The sequence below is a fragment of the Equus quagga genome, chromosome 14 (assembly GCF_021613505.1).
Source record: "Equus quagga isolate Etosha38 chromosome 14, UCLA_HA_Equagga_1.0, whole genome shotgun sequence".
NCBI lineage: Eukaryota > Metazoa > Chordata > Mammalia > Perissodactyla > Equidae > Equus > Equus quagga.
This window is the reverse complement of record NC_060280.1, coordinates 10,067,778-10,090,686: the sequence shown is the minus strand read 5'-3', so window position 1 is coordinate 10,090,686 and position 22,909 is coordinate 10,067,778. Positions and strand designations below refer to the sequence as shown.

At 40.2% G+C, this 22,909-nt stretch overlaps 1 protein-coding gene across 1 annotated transcript in view; it reads left to right on the top strand.

Annotated features, from left to right (window-relative positions):
* The window catches only part of NELL1 (neural EGFL like 1), a 750,986-nt gene that overhangs the window by 6,033 nt on the left and 722,044 nt on the right, over positions 1-22,909 (top strand). The window contains exon 2 of the mRNA XM_046685488.1: positions 1,855-1,983. Within this exon, the coding sequence (XP_046541444.1) occupies positions 1,855-1,983 (129 nt within the window). The remainder of the gene's footprint in view (positions 1-1,854; positions 1,984-22,909) is intronic.

Here is a 22,909-nt window from a genome sequence, read left to right as displayed (position 1 = left end):
TTTCCTCCCAGGTCTTGCCATCACCGGCCCCTTCCAGTCATTCGGGTCTCAGCTCAGAAGAACCTTCCCACACCATCCTTTCTAAAGCTCCCACCCAAATTGCTTTCTGTTCCGTTGCTCTGTTTTATTTTCTTCACAGCATTCATGGCCATCTCGAATTACCTTCTTTGCTTGTTTATTGTTTGCCTTCATCTAATGTGGTCATCCCTCATTGGAATGCACTCTCAGTGAGGACATCTCCAGTGCCCAGCACTGTGTGTGTTGCTGAGCAAGCATTCAGCAATACGTGTTGAAAAAGTACTGAGTGAATGCAGAATGAACGGAAGGAAGAGTTGTCTTTGGGTAAACTGGCTAATAACTGGCAGCATTTGCAAGGAGAAAACTTAAATCTTCAGTTCAGAGGACAAAGGGAAGCCTGACAAACACTGAGAAGGCAGATATATGCACTGTGCCTTTAATTTAACTCTGTCCGCCTTGGCAATGAGAGGCTTCAGCTCCAAAGGGCCTTCGCTGACCAGCTTTCTGTTGACAGAAGCCCAGATTGCTGGAGCAGTCCCTGTTTTCTCACAGGAAGAGAGTAAGGAGAGGGTAGATTTCCTTCCCCAAGTCTTAGGGGTCAGGGTTGAAGGTGGGAGGACAGATGAGGTTGTAGTAGCTTGCGATGCTCTGATGGACATTGGCTCAGTCTCTCTAGGACAAGTTGGGTGCAAGCTCTTCAGATCTTGCCTCAGCGCCCGCATTACCAGCAGACCCAAGGTGACAGCTGTTGCTGATTAAAACATTTCCAACTGTGCAGTCGGAATTGCACTATTGAGATGCTAAGTGTAGATAGACACAGCCCTTATGAGTGGCTTAAACACAGTCCCTTAGCATGATCTCCAGCCTTATTAATGCATATGTAATTGGAAGTCACTTTGCAATCATGAGTGAATCATGCCACAGAACGCCCCTTGGGTGAGAGGCAGCCTTAGGCATTCACCTTTCTCAGACAAGGCAATAGGGGGCTCAGGGCCATGTTTCTCTGCACTGAGATTTTCCAACAGAATTGTCAGGGTATGTAACTTTCCATTCAGGAATCCCGTGAGGTAGAAATACACATCTCATTCCAGGGATTCTCTTTTTTGCCTGATCCCTCCGCCACCCCTCTCCTCAGGGACAGCCCCTCTCCATCATGTCCTGTTTATCACAGGTGGTTGTGCCGGATGGACAGGGATGCTCTCTGGAGGTGTTCATTGGTGACGGCGGTGTCAGATTTTGCTACTGCATCCCTCTCTGGAGCAGGTATATCAGGGCCACAATCCTGTATCCACGGTCTCCAGTCTAAAAAAGCTTGGAAACCCAAAGTGTCTTCATAACTCACCTGACAGTAAAACCTACACTGAGCTGAACTCACTTGGTGGCAAAACTTGACCTCAAGAGATATGAGGCTATTTATAGTCTTTGTTTAGCCAGTTAGAGGAAAACATCATACTTTGTGCTCCAGAAATATTGTATTTGATTATGGGGTGCTGATTCAGACTTTGCTGAGGGTGTTACATAAAATGTAGTATATAGGCCATCTTACCTTTCTAACATATGATACATTCTGAAGCTGGAATATATTTGGCCCTGAGGGTTTTAGATAAGAGATTCTCAATCTCTAATGAATAGGAAGGGGGCTGAGGGAAGGGACAAAGAAACCACAGTATGCGTGGGGTGATGGAGCCAAGACTCACTTCCTTTTCCGTCCAGGGAGAGAGCATCTCCGAGCACTCGTCCTGGCTTCCCTACCACTCCCGGCCTCCGTAACTTCTGTTCCATGTGGCTGCTAGCAGTCTGCGTTTTAAGCCAAGACAGCTCTTTGTTCCTTTTCAGTGATGGGCTTTGGGATGGACCCCGACCTTCAAATGGATATTATCACCGAGCTCGACCTCGTGAACACCACCCTTGGAGTCACTCAGGTGTCCGGACTGCACAATGCCAGCAAAGCATTTTTATTTCAAGGTAAAGGCTCTCCCTCCTTTGCATGGGGGCAGAGCTTGGGGAGGAGGGTCTCTCTGGGAAGTGTTCGTCTGGCCTGTACTTGTCGGAGGATCGTCTCCACTATTTCTCTTGTGTTATGGTCGGGGGCAATGTTCAGCAATGCTGAAGGTGTTCACAAATTTAGGGGATGTTCTGAGGCTGTGAAGGGGGCACGATGGTGAAATATTTGGTTTGGCAGTGACATATTTCCTTGGGAATTTTGGTGGAAATCTAAAGTGGAATGAATTTGTAAAGTCCTTGAAAGCCATTGGCCAGCTGTATTATTTTGACAGGATATTTTTTCAACTACTATTTACCTATACCCACACCTCTTGCCGTTCCCATGTCTGTATCTCTCATTTAATGGGTAGACCATGAGCACGGAGGATGTTTTATGGCTGTGTTCTCTTAGGAGTGCAGCTTACTTGGTTCCGTCTACTATAAACTTGGCTACAATCCCTTAAATCATTCAACAAGCAATCATAAAGGCATATTGTGTGCTTCTTAAAAGCATGTGCTGGAGCCCAACTGCCTGGGATCAGATTCCAGCCCTGCCAGTTATTGGCTTTGAGACTTTGGGCAATTCCTTAGCCTGCCTCTGCCTGTGTCCTCATCTAAAATAATAGTGCCTGCCTCATGGGGCTGTTATAGGATTAGAGGAGCTCATTCATTAAAGTGCTTAAAACAGTGCCTGATACATAGGAAATCCTCAGTAAGTACCAGCTATTATTAGAGAACTCCTCCAATGTCCCAGGCAGCATGCTAATAGTAAGGTTACCAGTAAGAGTAAATAAAATATAGTGGAGGAAACAGTCATTACACAGGAATTATTGAATTACAGTTGCTATACTTACAATTAAGGGGGTGCAGAGGCTGCCAAATAAGAGTCTACAGGGAGATCGGATTTAGTGGGGGTGGGGAGATGGTGTCAGGGAAAGCCGACCCTGGAAAAGCGATATGTCAGCAGAGACTTGAAAAAGAATAGAAAGCCTGGGGTAAGAAGTGTGGGGGCTCCGAGCCTTCTGGGCAGAGGAAATAGTATGTATGAAGGTCTTAAGGCAGAAACCAACGGGAAGATGACTATCCTGGCTGAGGGATAGTGAGTGGCTGGAGAGGTGGGCGTGGGCTAGGTGACACTGGACCCTGTAGGTAGAGCTGATATTTAGCTGGTAGCTGTGGGTTTGGGTGCACTGATGGTTTATGGCCAGCATCCGTTCTGGTAGCCGGAGGCGAGGCCCTTGTTGTCAACTATTGTAAATAGTCCCCCTGCCCGTAGGCCATGGAACTGATTTTGTACTGTACTCTGAGAGCAGTAGGGGCTTTTTGACAGGATATTTTGGAGGCTGAAGCAGGGGAGTGACCTGATCAGACATGGCAGTCAGGCAGCCTGGATAGTCCGCTATGAAAATGCCCGGCAGGATTCTTGTAGCTCAGTCTTATGCAGATACCAAAAGGATTATTTTAGAATGACTGAACCAGTGTTATGGGATGAGATTTACATATTTACTGTGCAGATAACTTAAGCCTTGTTAGTGATATATAGCAAATCTGCAGATATTATATAATGATATATAACAAGGCTATGGATATGTTAATTTCCATTTACTCTTACTAAGGAATTGGTGAAGCACATAAGCTGGATATGATTAAGAGAATACAGACTGGATTACTTGTCTCTTTGCATCGTGCAAGGTGTGCTCAGTTACTATTGAGAGACCATGCCATTCTTCTTCTTCTTCTTTTTTTTTGGTGAAGAAGATTGGCCCTGATCTAACAACTGTTGCCAATCTTCCTCTTTTTGCTTGAGGAAAATTGTTGCTGAGCTAACATCTGTGCCAATTTTCCTGTTTTGCATGTGGGACACCACAACAGCATGGCTTGATGAGCAGTGTGTAGGTCTGCGCCCAGGATCTGAACCTGTGAACCCCGGGCCACTGAAGTAGAGCACACGAACTTAACCACTATGCCACTGGGCCAGCCCCAAGGCCATGCCATTCTTGATCTGAGCAATGCTGACACTTTGTCAACAGAGTTTCTATGGAAGCCTGGTTCATCTGTAAGCTTCATGAAGGTGTAAGTCATGCCTATCTAGATACCTCTATGGTCCTAGGGCCAAGTATTGAGTGTGGCATATAATAGGTGATAAATAAACATTTTTGAATTGAATTAAATTCTCTTCTGTCCATGGGCTGGCTCGGTGGCATAGTGGTTAAGTTCACTGGCTCTTCCTTGGTGGCCTGGGGTCCGCCAGTTCAGATCCCGAGTGTAGACCTACACACCGCTCATCAAGCCATGCTGTGGCAGCATCCCACATACAAAATAGAGGAAGATTGGCACAGATGTTAGCTCAGGGCCAATCTTCCTCACACATGCACACAAAATTTCCTCTGTCAAATGTGCTCTATAAAAGCCTTGTTGCCTGCTTTGCACGTTATTCATTCACTCATTTTTTTTTTTATTCCGAAGTGTGGGCTTCCTGGGCTAGAACTCTGCTCTCTAATTGGCGTGTCCTCTGTTTTGGCAACTGCCTGGGAATGTCTACTAGGCTCCAACCACAGGGATGGATTTCAGCTTCTTTGGTGGGAAGAGTAACTTCATTATAGGAGTTTGACTGAGGAAGGCTGTCCCTTATAGGGACCCTTGCGATTACATTGGGCCCACCTGGATAATCCAGGATGATCTCTCTGTAGCAGGGTTTATAATTTTATCACATCTGCAAAGTCCTTTTTCCCATGTAAGGTAGCATTTTCACAAGTTCTGGCAAGTAGGGCATGGATGTCTTTGGGGAGCTATTATGCTACTTACCACAAAGTCTGCCCTCTGGACCCCCAAAGATTCATGTCTGTGCCACATGCAAAATACATTCACCCCATCCCAGTACCTCCAAAAGTCTCAGCCCATTATAACATCAGCTCAGAGTCCAAAACTCATCTAATCTCATCAGCTGAAAAATTCCATTATCTCAATATCTAAATCAGATATGAGTGGGACTCTGAATATTATCCATTTTGGGGCAAAATTCCTCTCCATCTATGGATCTGTGAAACTAGAAAACAAGTAAATCTGCTTCCAAAATATAATAGTGAGACAGGAATAGAATATCAATTACAGAGATTCTCATACAAAAGGAAGGGAATGGAAAGGAGAAAGGGGTCACCATTCCCAAGATATTTTGAAATCCAGCAAGGTAAACTCCACTGGGTTTTAGGGCTTGGGAATAACCCTCTGTGTTCCTTGGCTCTGCCTTCTGGGCTTGTGACTTATTCCTCTGAGTCATTCTTTTTCATGAAGAGTAGCATGTGTTTGTAGTTGAGTAGTTTTATCAGCCTGCTTCCTACCTATAGAATTTTGGGAGCCTATCAGCCTCCTTTTATTTCATCCTCTCTCTGTCCCCTTCAGGCCAAGTTGGCAGTGTTTCTGCTGGTATAACATTCTCAAGAATGTGGAGGGTCTCCTGTCCATTAGACAGGAGGCTCCTCCACAGATCTTTCTTAGGTAATGCCTTCTCTCTTCCTGACTCCTGCAAAGATGCCTGAGGGGACCCAGGCCTCTCCATCTCTTCAAGGAGCCCTCTGTGTTGTTGAATATTCTGACCTTTTGATTCTTCAGAGGCACTGGCAAACGGTGGTTCAACCACATCTTGGCTTTCTCTCCAGAATAGAGTTCCCTGACGGTGAATCTCCTAGTCTTATTGTTTGTTGCAATCTGGATAGGCTGAGAATTCTCCAAATCATCAAGTCCTGGTTCTTTTTGCCTATCAGCTCTTCCCTCAGTCTCCCTCTTTCGTCTCACGTTTTACTATAAGCAGCAAGGAGAAACCGGGCTGCACCTTCAACACTTTGCTTGGAAATCTCCTCTACTAAATGTCCAAGTTCATCTTTCACAAGTTTTTCTTTCCACATGACTACAGGACACAATTCAGTGAAGCTTTCTGCCACTATATAACAAGGCTCTTCTGTCTTCTGGTTTCCAATAATGTGTGTCTCATTTCCTTTGTAGCCCTCCCTGGCAGTATTTTTTTTTTCTATTTTATTTTTTATTGAGGTTATGATAGTTTACAACATTGTGAAGCTTCAGTTGTACATTATTATTTGTCAGTCATATTGTAGGTGCACAACTTTACCCTTTGTGCCCACCCCCAAACCCCCCTTTCCCCTGGTAACCACTAATCTGTTCTCTTTGTCCATGTGTTTAACTTCCACGTATGAGTGGAGTCATACAGAGACTGTCTTTCTCTATCTGGCTTAGTTCACTTAACATAATATCCTCAAGGTCCATCCATGTTGTGAATGGGACGATTTTGTTCTTTTTTCTGGTTGAGTAGTATTCCATTGTATAGATATACCATATCTTCTTTATCCAATCATCAGTTGATGGGCACTTAGGTTGCTTCCGAGTCTTGGCTATTGTGAATAGTGCTGCGATGAACATAGGGGTCCATAGGTCTCTTTGAATTGCTGATTTCAAGTTCTTTGGATAAATATCCAGTAGTGGGATGGCTGGTCATATGGTATCTCTATTTTTAATTTTTTGAGAAATCTCCATAATATTTTCCATAGTGGCTGCACCAGTTTGGATTCCTACTAGCAGTGTATGAGGGTTCCTTTTTCTCTACAACCTCTCCGACATTTGTTACTTTTTGTTTTGGTTATTTTATCACTGCCAGTATGTTTAATGTCCATATTTCTACTAACAGTCTGTTCACAATCACTTAAGTATTCTCTAAGACAATATAGGTTTTCTCTACCAAGCTCGTTACGTCATTCTGAGTCCTCACTAGCAGAGTCCTTAACATCTGTATTTCTATTAACATTCTGTTTAAGGCAATCCAGGCTTCTCCTATCATGCTTCTCAAGATTTTTCCAGCCTCTGCTCATTTTTCAATGTCAAATTCACATCCACTTTTTTAGCTATTTTTCACAGCAGCACCCTCCTGCCAGGTACCAAAGTCTGCATCAGTTTCCTATAGCTGCTGTAACAAATTACCACAAATTTAGTGGCTTAAAACAAAACAAATTTATTTATCATCTTACAGTTCTGAGGGTCAGAATTCCAAAATGAGCTTTAGGGGGCTGAAATCAAGGTGTTGGCAGAACTGTGTTCCTTTGGAACCCCTATAGGAGAATCAGTCTATTGCCTTTTCCAGCTTCCAGAGGCTCCTGCATTCCTTGGCTCATGGCTGCATCACTTCAACCTCTGCTTCTGTTGTTGCATTTCCTTCTCTCTCTCTGCTTCTGTTGTCATATTGTCTTTTCTGATGTCGAAGCTTCTGCACCCTTTTTTCCCTTAGAAAGACCCTCATGAGTATATTGGGCCCACCTGGGTAACCCAGGATAATCTCCTCAGCTCAAGATCTTAATCACAACTTAATCACGTCTGCACAGTCTCTTTTGCCACATAAGGTAACGTATTTATAGGTTTTGGGATCAAGATGCAGACATACTTTGGGGAAGGTGGTATAAGCCATAGAATGGCTACCCACTCTTAGGTAGAAATATGAACAATACGACATTTCCAGGGTACTCCAAATAAGTCCTCCTTTCCAGTGCACCACTGTGCAATAGTATAATCAGTGAGCCGTATCTGTAATTTTAATTTTTGCAGTAGCCATATTAAGCAAGTAAAAAGAAACATGAAATTAACTTTAATTCTACATTTTATTTAACCCAGAATATAAAAAATATCATTTCAACATTTGGTCAATACAAAAAATTATTAATGAGATATTTTACATTTGTTTTTTACAAAGTCTTCAAAATCCAGTTTATATTTTATACTTTCAGCACATCTGAATTTGGACACTGAATTTTTGTCTGAAATAATTGATCTGTGTTTAGATTTCATAAAATTTAAAGTTGAAAAAGTAGATTCACCAATTTATTCCATACACAGTTAATTAAGTATCAGATTTAAAAAATTAAATAGCTCTATTGAGGTATAATTGACATAATAAACTGTGCATATTCAAAGTGTATAGTTTGTTAATTTTGACATAAAAATGCTAGTGAAGCCATCACCACAATCAAGACAATAAACATACCTATCATTCCAAAAGTTTTCTCTTTTTTCTTTTTATAATCCCTCCTTCCTTACTTCCCAGCCCTTATCCCCAGCCAACTACTCAGCTGCTTTCTGTCACTATATAGTAGTTTGTATTTTCTAGAATTTTATATAAATAGAACCATACAGTATCTGCTCTATTTTTTTGGATCTATATTCTTTTACCCCTCATAGTTATTTTGAGATTTATCATGTTATAACATGTAAAGTGCTTTTCTTGTAGGTGATATGTAGATGGGTCTTACTTTTTTTAAAAAAAAATCAATATGACAATCTCTGTATTTTTGTTAAGGAATTTAGACCATTCACACTTAATGCGATTATTGACAGGGTCGTATTTAAATGTATCTTTTTGCCATTTGTTTTCTACCTGTTCATCTATTCTTTCCTTTTTTCTGCTTTCTGCCTTCTTTTAGATTAATTGAAATTTTTTTATGAGTCTATTTTATCTCCTTTCTTGGATTATTAACTATAACTCTTAGTTTCATTATTTTAGTGATTGCTTTAGGGTTTATGATATACGTCTTTAAAGTATGACAATCTACCTTCAGGTGATATTATATAACTTTATGTATGTTATAGGAATATTTCAATAGTATACTTTTCTCCTCCTGACATTGGATTATTATTGTTATGCATTTTACTTTTACTTGTGTTATAAACATCATATTACATTGTTGTTATTTTTACTTAATCAGCCAATTATATTTTGAACAGATTTAGATAATAAGAAAATCACATATTTACTCATTTGTTTTTCAGCCCCTTGTGTGGATTCATATTTCCATCTGGTATCATTTTCATCCTGCCTGAAGGACTTTCTTTAACATTTCTTATAGTGCAGGTCTGCTGGTGATGAATTCTTTCAGATTTTGAATGTCTGAAAAAGTCTTCACTTGAAAGATAGTTTTGCTTGGTATAGAATTCTGGACTATTATGGTATCTTCAAGGTCACTAAAATCTTCTTCTGTGTTGTCTGCTATTAGTATCATTCAGTTATTCTTTTCTCTCATATATTGTAGTTTCATCTCGGCAAGTTCAGTTTGACCCTTAAAAATCTTTGTCTCCATCTAACTAAATAGTTAGATGGAGATACAGTTGTAACTGTTTTTCAATGTCCTTGACAGCTAATTATAATATTTGTATCAGTGCTGGGTTGATTCTGATTACTTTTTCTTCTGCTTTGTGCTTCCTTGCATGCCTGGTAATTTTTGATTGAATTCTACACGTTGTTAATTTTACCTTGTTTGGTACTGGGATATTTTATATTCTAATAAATATTCTTGAGTTCTGTTCTAGGACACAGTTAAGTACTTGGAAACAATTTGATCCTTTTGGATTCTACTTTTAGGATTTGTTAGTGCTAGTGTTAATAGCTAAGTAGAGCTAATTATTTCCCATCACTGAGGCAAGACCTTCTGTGTTCTCTACCCAATCCCTATGAATTGTGAGATTTTCCAGTTTGACTGGCAGGAATAGGTACTATTCTCAGCCCTGTATGTATGCCGGGCACTGTTGCCTTTTTGGTGGCTTTTTTCTGCCCTTGAGTATTTTTCTCATGTGCATGCACTGATCAGTACTCTGCTGAGAGAGATCCATATTTTTCTCTCTGTGCTGTTTTGTCTCATGTATCCTGTGAAATCTAGGTGCCTTGATCTCCCCAGACTCTCAGCTTCTTTATCTCAACTCAGGGAGATGACTGGGCTTTGCCTTCATTCCTCCTCCCTATGCTCAGGCCTGGAAACTCAGAACAGTAAGCTTGGGTAATTGTAGGGCCATCTCTTTTGTTTTCATCTCTCAAGGATTACTGCCCTTCATTGGCTGATGTCCAGTGTGTTGAAAACTGCTGTTTCATTGAATATTCATTTGGAATTTAAATTCAAATTAAATAAAATCAAAAATTCATTTCCTCCACCACACAGCCATATTTCAAGTGCTCAATTGCCCTGTGTGGCTTGGGGTTAACATAGCGGACAGTGCAGGTCTAGAGAGGCTCAGAGATTGTACTGTTTCACATGGTTCAGTTGATGTGGGCAAGCTACAAAATCCTATCTTTCAACGTTAATACATGATAGTAACTTCCAAACTACTTAAGCTCTCTACTTCAAGGTACCCCCATTTACTCACTGATTAAATGGGGTAATAATACTATATATGGCTGTAGTAAGGATGAAATAAATCAATACACGTAAAGTGTTAGAACTGTACTTGGTACATGGTGAGCTCTCATTAAATGTGAGTCTGTATATTTTTAAGTAATAGGGTATAACTTTGGGTTCTTCTCCTGTGTGGATTATCTGTCTTGTGGATTATTGATGTCAGATTTTAATCTGCAGAGGTAGATTGAGATAGTGGGAAAAGCAGAGGATTGGGGAGGGGACAGAAGATTAGGGCTTAACACTTTATATGTATTAATTTATTTCCTCCTCACCACAACCATATAAGATAAGTACTATTATTACCCCATTTTATCAATTAGTAAATGGGAGAAACTTGAGGCAGTACTTAGCAGTTCTGGTGGATATGTCTCTTACTGTCTTCAAGCCTCAGTTTCCTCATCTGGAAATGGGTCTGATTATGAGAAGTAAGTGACAGCGTATGAGAAAGAACTTTAAAAAGTGTAAAGTGTAAAAAAACAAATTCATTATTCTTTCCCTCCTTTATTTTTATTTCTTCTCATACGTCACCATCCTGAGTTCAGATCTAAGTTAATGTGTATTAAGGGAGTGAAAACCTTCTTTTCAGTGCTAGCCTATTAATAATATTGATAAACTTAAGTAGAAAGTTCACTTAACTGGAAACACTCCTGTAATACCAACTCTGAAGCCTGATAGGACTTATTTTGTGGCTACTCAGCTTTTTAAGGGTATCTTTGTCACTGCTGTCTTTGAATAGTGCAAAGATTTGAATAAGTAAGATTTTTGTTTTCTTCTTTCCTGAAACAAATTGTATTTTATTAGAGATTGGAGATGGGGGTTAGGAGATTGAACAGCTATGTGTAAGAGTGGCATAGATCTTTTCTAAGCTGAAACATATCCTAAATACCAGCATTAGAGTTTCACAATCATTTTGGAATAGCTCTGCTTTGCTTTGAGTGGGACAGAGAAGATCTGAGAGTTTAGAACTGTGCTTCTCCTGACTGACAGTGCCTTAGTGTTGCGTAGTTGAGAGGATGTGTCTGTCCATTGGTGTTTCATTTACAGAAGTGAATTAGAATATGCATGAGTGCAAATTCTGTAATGTGTTGCCTTTTTTTTTCTGACGGGAAAGTGCTACCTTTCAGGAGTTCTATTTTAGAAGAGTTTCTAAAGAAAAAAATAGATCGCATCAAGTAGCTTGTTTTATGTCCCTAGATAGAACAAAGGCTAATGTGGGATACTTTGAGAAGATGGAGCCTTTTAGTCCCTGTTTGCATTCTGGGCTTTGAGCTAGATGTTGTGGAGGACACAGATGAATAAGGCAAAGATACTGGCCTCCAGGGGCTTGCAGTCTAGAAGGGCAAACACAGTGTGCCCTCAGACGCTCTTAACGTGGAGGAGAAGAGATCTGGCTTGCAGTGGGGTGTGGATAACGTCCCCAGGATGGTGAAGAGAGAAATTGCTTCTCACTAGATCACCTGGGGAAGGCTCCTTGGGGGAGGCGGCACCTCAACCAGACCTTGAAAGATGGACAGGAATTAAATATGTGGTTTCTGTTTCATAGGAGCTCTGCCCACGTCTAATGATTTTCACAAAACGGAGCTTGAAACTTGAGCTATAGCTCTTAATGCTTAGAAAATGTGAGTAAGATGGAGTTACCCAAAGGGTTTGTTTAATGCTGATCTTCCAGATTTCCTGCCACCCACTATTGCCCAAGTCTGAATTGTTTTTTCTGTTGATTGGATGCGCCTAGTCGCTAATTACCTCTGGGAGCGTTTACAAGTCAACCTCACTTTGAGTGGAGTGATTTAGTATAACTTTGCATTTAATCAATTAGTGGAGTGATTCAGTTCACATCCAGCATCTCAAATATAGGTATTTTTGCTTTTGCCAAAATAAAACTCAAGCAAGCTGCGGGAGGAGAGTGGGTTTTCAAGTCCCACTCTGGGGCAAATTAACACCTGCACTGGCATATTCTGGAAAAATCATTGAATGGCTATGTGACTAAATGGATATCATAGAGCAAATAAACTCTATTTATTTCCCAAACCTGCATACTTCTATCATCTGCATTAAAATTTATTTTCTCAGTCATGCTGCTTCTCCCATCAAATAGTACATTAAGGAAAGTAGAGATGGAGAGAGGTGGCGGAGGGTGTAAACAGATAAGAATTTTTTGGTGAACTCTTAGGTGTGTGAGCCAATTCCACACTAACAAATCGACCTTGGGCAAATTGCTTTAGCTCCTAGAATTTGTTTCCTCTTTGGACCTTGGGTAATAACGATAATGTCTGTGATACAAGATAGTTTTAAGGGTTAATTTAGGCAATATAAATTCATTGGAGGCAGTAAAAAGAAATTTAAATTTTAATAATATTATTGAGTATTCAGAAAATACACATTTTTTCATTACATAAATATTTAGTGGATACCTACTATGTGCTAGGCACCCTTTCAAGCACAAGGAGCGCAGCAGATTGCAAATCAGACAAAGTTCAGCTCTTGGGGGAAACAGACAATAAGTAAATAACTAACGAAGTATAAAGTAAGTTCCGATAACTTAAAAAAATTCATATATTTAAATTCAGGAAAATATTGCTGTGTTGTTTTCTCTCAAGGAGTATATACTGTATCTCTAGTTACCTACCGTACTCAATTCCTAATGAATATGGATAACCGTTGTCTGAAATTTCTAAAGAAGGGTTGTCTCAACACCTGAAATTTATTTGCCTTTTAATCTTTCCACACACTCCTAGAAGTATACTATTTTCATATCTGTTATACAGATGAGGAAACTGAGACCCAGAGAGTTCCAGTAACTCACATGAGCTGTAGTGACAGACAAAAGATTTGAACTCGGAAGCTTATACCTGCAGAGTCTGTGTCTTAGCTCCAGTCTACCTCCTGTTTTTCCCTACTTCATGAGGGTGGGAAAGAATAAATAAGTGCAATATGATAGAGATATGGCTACTCTCAAAAGAAACCAAAGACATCCTCCAAAATATCTTTTTGCTGTTTTTCTTTTAAATGTTGGTCTTTTTTTTTTTTTTTTTTGAGGAAGATTAGCCCTGAGCTAACATCTGCTGCCAATCCTCCTCTTTTTGCTGAGGAAGACTGGCCCTGAGCTAACATATGTGCCCATCTTCCTCCACTTTATATGTGGGACACCTACCACAGCATGGCTTTTGCCAAGCGGTGCCATGTCCGCACCCGGGATCTGAACCTGTGAACCCCAGGTCGCTGAAGCTGAACGTGTGCACTTAACCACTGCGCCAAGAAGCTGGCCTCATTGGCTGGTGTTTTAAATCAACCAGGACAGATGTTTGTCTTATCAGTTGGTGAATTCCATTTAATAGAATTTTATGATTCCTTCACTTGGAGAGGCCTGCTGAATACCTAGAGATGAATACCTGGGAATCTGTTTGGCTGCTTAAAAAGAATATGCAAGAAAATCAGAATTAACCATGGGGGAACTCTTTAATATGTATCCATTTAAAATGTAGTCTCTGGCCATTTGCCCAGGGTTTTCTTGAGAGAGCTTGTGGGAGAATAAGGTGTGCATTGTCAGCAGTGCTCTTTGATGAATGCTATGATTTTTAATTGGGATTTATTTTAACATATTGGGACTAAATTCTTTTCTGTGGGAATACATCTCCAAAATTAGAATGTAAATCAGTGGAAAAACTATGATTTGATATGCAAATATTTTATTTAAATACAACTTTTCATGGATGCAGCCAATGCATGAAGTGGAGCCAAGACGTACAAGCTAGGCTGGCTCAGTCCTCGTATTTACAGGCTGCTAACAAAATAAGGCACACAAGCCACCTGGCAGCATGGGGTTGAGAGCAGGCACACGCCCATGTGCCTGGGGACCAGGTTCTCGCTTGGCTCTTTTACTGTTGACTCCTGGGTGTACCACTTAACTTCTCTGGGCCTCAGGTCTTTAAAGTCATGGAATTTTTACCTTGACGAGGAATTATTTTGTAAAAGAAAAGAAAAATATGGACAAGCACAAAGGATGATGCAAGCAACAATGTTGTAGCTGTCCCCTAGAATCAATAAGTGTTAACATTTTGTCATATTCGCGTAGAACCTTAAAGGAAATTACAGGATAAGTTGAAGTCCATCTGTTCCCATCCCTGTTCCTTTTCTCTCTCAACTTCCCTAAAGGCCATCACTAACACGGCTGATGAGTATTCAGTTCGTGTGCGTGTATACAGGCGTGCGTGGGTGTGTGTGCACACACATGCTTATGTATCACCACATTTATGTATTTATATGTGTCCATATACAAGACCCGTAACAGAGCAGGCATGTACTATATGCCCATGTAGGGTGTAGGAGCTAAACCTACCGCCTTTGGAGCCACACTGCGTAGACCCACATCCCACCTCTGGCTCTTCCTGGCTGTGTGGACTCGGGGAAGTTCTTTTTTTTTTTTTTTTTTTTTTAAATTTTATTTTATTTTTTTCCTTTTTCTCCCCAAAGCCCCCCCGGTACATAGTTGTGCATTCTTCGTTGTGGGTTCTTCTAGTTGTGGCATGTGGGACGCTGCCTCAGCGTGGTCTGATGAGCAGTGCCATGTCCGCGCCCAGGATTCGAACTAACGAAACACTGGGCCGCCTGCAGCGGAGCGCGCGAACTTAACCACTCGGCCACGGGGCCAGCCCCTCGGGGAAGTTCTTTAGCCTCTTTTTGCCTCATTTTTCCAAGGTGTAATATGGGATAATAAAGCGTCTATCTCGTAGGATTGTTCTGTGGATTAAGTGAGTTGGTTCACATAATGTATTAAAACATCATTGGGCCTATGGTAAACATTCCGTGCATGTGAGCTGTTGCTTTAAATAGCTTAACAAATTATATAAATGGCATCGTACAGTATGGCTCTTTCTGAAACTTACCATCTCACTCATCACTGTTCTTTTAAGGACATATAGATGTAGTTCATTCATTTGAACTGCTGCATAACAGCACAATGAATTCATCCATTTGCTCATCGATGGAAACTTGGCTTGGTTCAGATTTCTGACAAACAAGACTTCAAAGTACATCTTTGTGCATGCCTCTTGCCCACACTTCTTCAATTCTTAAAATATGTGCCTCACCAAATAGGGGATTCTTTAAGGGCATGCTTAATCGTCCAACAATCCGTTAGTCCAGTCCTGTGCTTGGTCACCCTCCGTGATGGACATAACACGACATCATGAGTCGGCTCGTATTATTTTTGGACTACTATGTTAGAAATAATTTAAGGGAAGACAGATTTTGGTTTGATACAGTGCCCTTCCATTGGTCCTGCTTAAATAACTCCAGGCACGTTTGCCATCTTTTGGTTCCTTGAATCCCCCAGGATTTCCCCTGACCCATGCTGTCATTCTTGCTTGTCTTTTGCCTGGAAGACCTCCTGGTTCCTGCACTTTGTGTATCTGGCTCTTGGTCTTAAATGTTGCTTCCTCAAGGAAGTAATCTTAACTTTGAGGGTCCTCCATTTTATTGTCAATCACCACTTCCTGGTGTTTAGTCCTTCAGAGTTCTTTTCATAAATTGAAATTATATATTTCTTATTTCATTTAATCTTTTTGTCCCCTGGTAGATCATAGGTAACGCCATGACTCCACTTGTCTTGTTTTCCGTTATAAATCAGTACCTAGCACAATGCCTGGCACTTACAGTTGGCACTTAAGAAAGATTCATTCAGGTGATGCATAAAGAAATGATTTAATGAGGCACTTGTGACCGCAGAAGAAAAGTTTAAATCCCTTTGCTGTGAGATATCCTCTCAGATATTTGCAGACAGCTTTCAAGGTCTCCCTGCCTCCTTTCTCCAGCTAAGCATTCCTGGTTACTTCAGCAGATCCTGAGGGGACATCACTTTGAATTTCCCCATCGTTTTCTCTCATTCGAACACCTGGGCATTTGTCTGTGTTCCTAATGATGTTTGATGTCTTGAACTAAACATGGTGCTTCCTGTCTGGTCTGACCAGGACACAGCAGAGCATCCCCTCCTTGTTCCAGTTCATATGTTCCTATTCCTGCAGCCCCATCACAGAATTAATTTGTAATAAGCTTATTGTGGATCAAGACCCCTCAGAGGTTGGTTGGTTTGTTGTTTCACTTACTGTTGCTAAGCTGTGACTTCTCCCTTCTTTATCTTGTACAGTTGTTTTTCTGGACCCGTGTTTATGTCCTTATGTTCATTACCATTAAATTTCATTACCATCTATAAAAGGATAGGGTTGGATTAAATCACCGAGGTCACTTGTAGCTCTGGAAAATGGAAATGCTGTCCAATAGAACTTTCTGTGATGATGGAAATGCTTTATATCAACACTGTAGCCACAAGCCACATGTGGCTATTGAGCATTTGAATTGTGGGTAGTATAACTGAGAAAGTGAATTTTAAATTTTATTTAATTTTACGATTTAAATTTAAATTTAGGTGGCCACATGTAGCTAACGGATACTCTATTGGATAGTGCAGTTCTAGAGAAAAAGTTTCAGAAGTTTAAAAGATGAAATGGTGTGTATAACATATATGGAGAAACCAACAACAGGATAGAATGGCCTCTTCCAGGTCAGGATTCATTTACTCAGTATTCTTCTATTTATTTAATAGATTTTTTCTTTTTTTCTTTTTTCACTGAGCATCAGCAATGTGCTAGGCACAATACTGGGTGCTGGAGATCCAGCTTTGAAGTAGAGTCATGACCTCTGCTCTCATGGGACTTCCTGTCTGGTGCATTGGTCCCAGCCCTGATTTCATATTAGAATGGGAAACTAAAAAATTCTGATGCTGGGGACCTACCTTTAAGAGATTATGATTTATTTCATCTAATGTGGGGCTCACATTAGACTTTGATAGCCTTGTAAAAACTCCACTGGTGACTCTAATTGGCAGTCAGGGTTAAGAATCTCTGGTCTATGGGAAAGTGCATGCCCTTCTCAATAAATACTTGGAAAGGGTCCTGTTTAGAGTTCCACTTTGGTAGGAAGGTTTCCTGCGTATTCTAAAGTCCCCCACTTGATACCCTGATGTGACCCAGTCCTTCCTCCCCAAGTAGGAAACACTGACTGAAACATGGTGGTCCATGACATCAGTTACGTGGTCTTATTTGTTGTGTAATGGTGTCAAACCTGCAAACATATCCTGAAGGTAAGTTATATAAGCTGTGAACTCTATCTCCTGGCAAAATATATGATTAGTCTTCAAACTGGTTTTCTCTGCCCAGTGCCTTTTTTTTTTTAATTAAGGTTATGAAAGTTAACATCCTTGTGAAATTACAGTTGTACATCATTATTAGTCATGTTGTAGGTGCACCACTTCACCCCTAGTGCCCTCCCCCCACCGCCCTTTCCCCTGGCAACCACCGATCAGTTCTCTTTGTCCATATGTTAACTACCACCTATGAGTGGAGTCATACAGAGTTCGTCTTTCTCTGTCCGGCTTATTTCACTCAACATAATACCCTCAAGGTCTATCCATGTTGTTGTGAATGGGATGACTTTGTCCTTTTTTATGGCTGAGTAGTATTCCATTGTATATATATACCACATCTTCTTTATCCAATCATCAGTTGCTGGGCACTTAGGTTGGTTCCATGACTTGGCTATTGTGAATAATGCTGCGATGAACATAGGGGTGCATGGAACTTTTGGAATTGCTGATTTCAGGTTCTTAGGATAGATGCCCAGTAGTGGGATGGCTGGGTCATAAGGTATTTTTATTCTTAACTTTTTGAGGAATCTCCATACTGTTTTCCACAGTGGCTGCACCAGTTTGCATTCCCACCAACAGTGTATGAGGGTTCCCTTTTCTCCACAGCCTCTCCAACGTTTGTCACTGGTGGTTTTGGATATTTTTGCCATTCTAACAGGTGTAAGGTGATATCTCAGTGTGGTTTTGATTTGCATTTCCCTGATGATTAGTGATGATGAGCATCTTTTCATGTGTCTATTGGCCATCCGTATATCTTCTTTGGAGAAATGTCTGTTCATGTCCCCTGCCCATTTTGTAATTGGGTTGTTTGATTTTTTATTGTTGAGTTGTGTGAGTTCCTTGTATATTATGGAGATTAACCCTTTGTTGGATAAATAACTTGTGAATATTTTTTCCCAATTAGTGGGCTGTTTTTTTGTTTCAGTCCTGTTTTCCCTTGCCTTGAAGAAGCTCTTTAGTCTGATGAAGTCCCATTTGTTTATTCTATCTATTGTTTCCCTCATGTGAGGGGTTATGGTGTCCGAAAAGATTCTTTTGAAGCTGATGTCAAAGAGTGTACTGCCTATATTCTCTTCTAGAAGACTTATTGTTTCAGGCCTAATCTTTAGGTCTTTGATCCATTTTGAGTTTATTTTAGTAAATGGTGAAAAAGAATGGTTGATTTTCATTCTTTTACATGTGGCTGTCCAGTTTTCCCAGCACCATTTGTTGAAGAGACTTTCTTTCCTCCATTGTAGGCCCTCAGCGCCTTTGTCAAAGATTAGCTGTCCATAGATGTGTGATTTTATTTCTGGGCTTTCAATTCTGTTCCATTGATCTGTGCATCTGTTTTTGTACCAGTACCATGCTGTTTTGATTACTGTAGCTTTGTAGTATGTTTTGAAGTCAGGGATTGTGATTCCTCCAGCTTTGTTCTTCTTTCCCAGGATTGCTTTAGCAATTCGGGGTCTTTTGTTGCCCCATATGAATTTTAGGATTCTTTGTTCAATTTCTGTAAAGAATGACATTGGAATTCTGATTGGGATAGCATTGAATCTGTAGATTGCTTTAGGTAGTATGGACATTTTAACTATGTTTATTCTTCCAATCCATGTGCATGGAATGTCTTTCCATCTCTTTATGTCATTGTCGATTTCTTTCAAGAAGGTCTTGTAGTTTTCGTTGTATAGATCTTTCACTTCCTTGGTTAAATTTATCCCAAGGTATTTTATTCTTTTTGTTGTGATCATGAATGGGATTGAGTTCATGAGACCTTTTTCTGTTAGTTCATTGTTAGCATATAGAAATGCTACTGATTTATGTATGTTGATTTTATACCCTGCTACTTTGCTGTAGTTGTTGATTGTTTCTAATAGTTTTTCTATGGATTCTTTGGAGTTTTCTATATATAAGATCATGTCGTCTGCAAACAGCGAGAGTTTTACTTCTTCGTTGCCTATTTGGATTCCTTTTATTTCTTGTTCCTGCGGAATTTCCCTGGCCAAAACCTCCAGTACTATGTTGAATAAGAGTGGTGAAAGTGGGCACCCTTGTCTTGTTCCTGTTCTGAGAGGGATGGGTTTCAGTTTTTGTCCGTTGAGTATGATGTTGGCTGTGGGTCTGTCATATATGGCCTTTATTATGTTGAGGTACTTTCCTTCTATACCTATTTTATTGAGGGTTTTTATCATAAATGGATGTTGGATCATGTCGAATGCTTTCTCTGCATCTATTGAGATGATCATGTGGTTTTTGTTTTTCATTTTGTTAATGTAGTGAATCACGTTGATTGACTTGCGGATGTTGAACCATCCCTGTGTCCCTGGTATAAATCCCACTTGATCATGGTGTATAATCTTTTTGATGTATTGCTGTATTCGGTTTGCCAAAATTTTGTTGAGGATTTTTGCATCTATGTTCATCAGTGATATTGGCTTGTAGTTTTCCTTCTTTGTGTTGTCCTTGTCAGGTTTGGGGATCAGGGTGATGTTGGCTTCATAGAATGTATTAGGGAGTGCTCCATCTTCCTCTATTTTCTGGAATGTTTGAGAAGGATAGGTATTAAATCTTCTTTGAATGTTTGGTAGAATTCTCCAGAGAAGCCGTCTGGTCCTGGACTCTTATTTTTGGGGAGGTTTTTGATTACTGTTTCTATTTCTTTACTTGTGATTGTTCTATTCAGATTCTCTATTTCTTCCTGATTCAGTTTGGGTAGGTTGTATGAGTCTAGGAATTTATCCATTTCTTCTAGGTTGTTCAATTTGTTGGCATATAGTTTTTCATAGTATTCTCTTATGATCCGTTGTATTTCTTCGGTATCTGTTGTGATTTCTCCTCTCTCGTTTCTAATGTTATTTATTTGAGACTTCTCTCTTTTTTTTTTAGTGAGTCTGGCTAAGGGTTTGTTGATTTTGTTAATTTTTTCGAAGAACCAAGTCTTTGTTTCATTGATCCTTTCTAGTGTCTTTTTTGTTTCAATATCATTTATTTCTGCTCTAATTTTCATTATTTCCTGCCTTCTACTGACTTTGGGCTTTGTTTGTTCTTCTTTTTCTAATACCGTTAGGTGTCATTTGATGTTGTTTATGTAAGATTTTTCTTGCTTATTGAGGTGAGCCTGTATTGCAATGAATTTCCCTCTTAGGACTGCCTTTGCTGCGTCCCAAATAATTTGGGACGGTGTGTTTTCATTTTCATCTGTCTCCAGATAATGTTTGATTTCTTCTTTAATTTCTTCAATAATCCATTGTTTGTTCAGTAGCATGTTTAGTCTCCACATTTTTGCCCCTTTCCCAGCTTTATTCTTGTAGTTGATTTCTAGTTTCATAGCATTATGATCAGAAAAGATGCTTGATATTATTTAAACTTATTGATGCTTGCTTTGTTTCCCAAGATATGGTCTATCCTTGAGAATGTTCCATGCGTGCTTGAGAAGAATGTATAACCTGCTGTTTTTGGATGAAGTGTCATATATATATCTGTTAGGTCCATCTGATCTAATTTTTCATTTAATTCTATAATTTCCTTGTTGATTTTCTGTCTGGATGATCTGTCCATTGGTGTTAATGGGGTGTTGAGATCCCCTACTATTATTGTATTGCTGTTGATGTCTCCTTTTAGTTTTGTTAATAGTTTCTTTATGAATTTTGGTGCTCCTGTGTTAGGTGCATATATATTTATAAGTGTTATGTCATCTTGGTGGAGTGTCCCTTTTATCATTATGTACTGCCCATCTTTGTCTTTCTTTATCTGTTTTGCTTTGAAGTCTTCTTTGTCTGATATAAGTATGGCAACACCTGCTTTCTTTTGTTCATTATTAGCTTGGAGTACTGTCTTCCATCCCTTCACTTTGAGTTTGTGTTTGTCTTTGGGGCTGAGGTGTGTTTCCTGGAGGCAGCATATTGTTGGATCTTGTTCTTTGATCCATCCTGCCACTCTGTGCCTTTTGATTGGAGAGTTCAATCCATTCACGTTTAGAGTGATTATTGAAACGTGGGGGCCTACTGTTGCCATTTTATCACTCGTTTTCCGGTTCTTTTGCATTTTGTCCTGATGGAGAGCTGTTACTTTCTGTTATTGTCCTTCTACTTATCTCCTTTGTTCTGGATTTTGTAACCCCTTTCCTTTTTTTGATTTTTCAGGAATGAGGTTCTTCCTAAGAATTTCTTGAAGAGGAGGTTTTGTGGCAATAAACTCCCTTAACTTTTGTTTATCTGGGAAAGTTTTTATTTCTCCATCATATTTGAAGGATATTTTCATTGGGTAGAGTATTCTTGGCTGCAGGTTTTTGTCCTTCAGAGTTTTGAATATTTCATTCCAATCTCTTCTAGCCTGTAAGTTCTCTCCTGAGAAATCTGCTGATAGCCTTATGGGGTTTCCTTTGTAAGTTATTTTCTTCTGCCTGGCTGCCCTTAGTATTTTCTCTTTGTCGTTGACTTTTTCTAGTTTCACTACTATATGCCTTGGGCTTGGTCTTCTTGTGTTAACAAAGTTTGGAGATCTATTGGCTTCTGTCACATGAAGTTTCTTCTCTCTTCCCAAGTTTGGAAAGTTCTCAGCTATTATTTCTTTGAACAGGCCTTCTGCCCCCTTCTCCTTCTCTTCTCCCTCTGGTATACCTATAATCCTTATATTGCATCTCCTAATTGAGTCGGATAATTCTCGGAGAGTTTCTTCATTTCTTTTTAGTCTTAGTTCTCTCTCCTCCTCTGTCTGCAGCATTTCTATATTCCTATCCTCCAAATTGCTAATTCTGTCCTCCATATTATTGACCCTACTGTTCAGAGAGTCCAGATTTTTCTTAATCTCCTCCATTGTGTTCTTCCTCTCCAGTATTTCTAATTGGTTCTTTTTTATAGTGTCAAGCTCTTTTGTGACATAGCTCCTGAACTCATTGAGTTGTCTATCTGAATTCTCTTTCAACTCATTGAGTTTTTTAATAATGGCAGTTTTGAAGTCATCGTCATTTAGGTTATTGATTTCATTGTCTTTGGGATTGTTTTCTGGGTGCTTATCATTCTCCTTCTGTTCTGGAGATTTAATATATTTTTTCATACTACTTGATGGCATGGATTTGTGCCTCTGCATAGAGATAGAGTTTAGTCGCTGCTTCCACTTGTTGCAACTGGTGTGTGGGGGGCAGCTGTTTAGACTGCACCAATCAGGAACCCTGTCAGCTGTTACTGACTGGACCTGGACCCCTCCTCATAGTCACAGTGGTCCTGTGGGGTCCCTCGTCAGTTGTGGGGGCAATCGCAAGGGGGCCTCAGGCTGCTGGTGCCTACTGTTGCAGCCCACTTAGATGCGCTCCCTCCTTGAGGTCTGCAGTGGTGTTGTGGGCTTTCCCAGCAGCCAGGAGCAGGATCACCTATAATTGCCGCTTTGTCCCTAACAGAGCCACAAGATCACACTTATCCACTATAGGTCCCAGCAGAGCTATGGGTATCTTCTGCAGTCTGTCATTAGCTCACCTAGCTGTGCTACTTTTACCCCAGGGCCTTCCCGCCTTGCA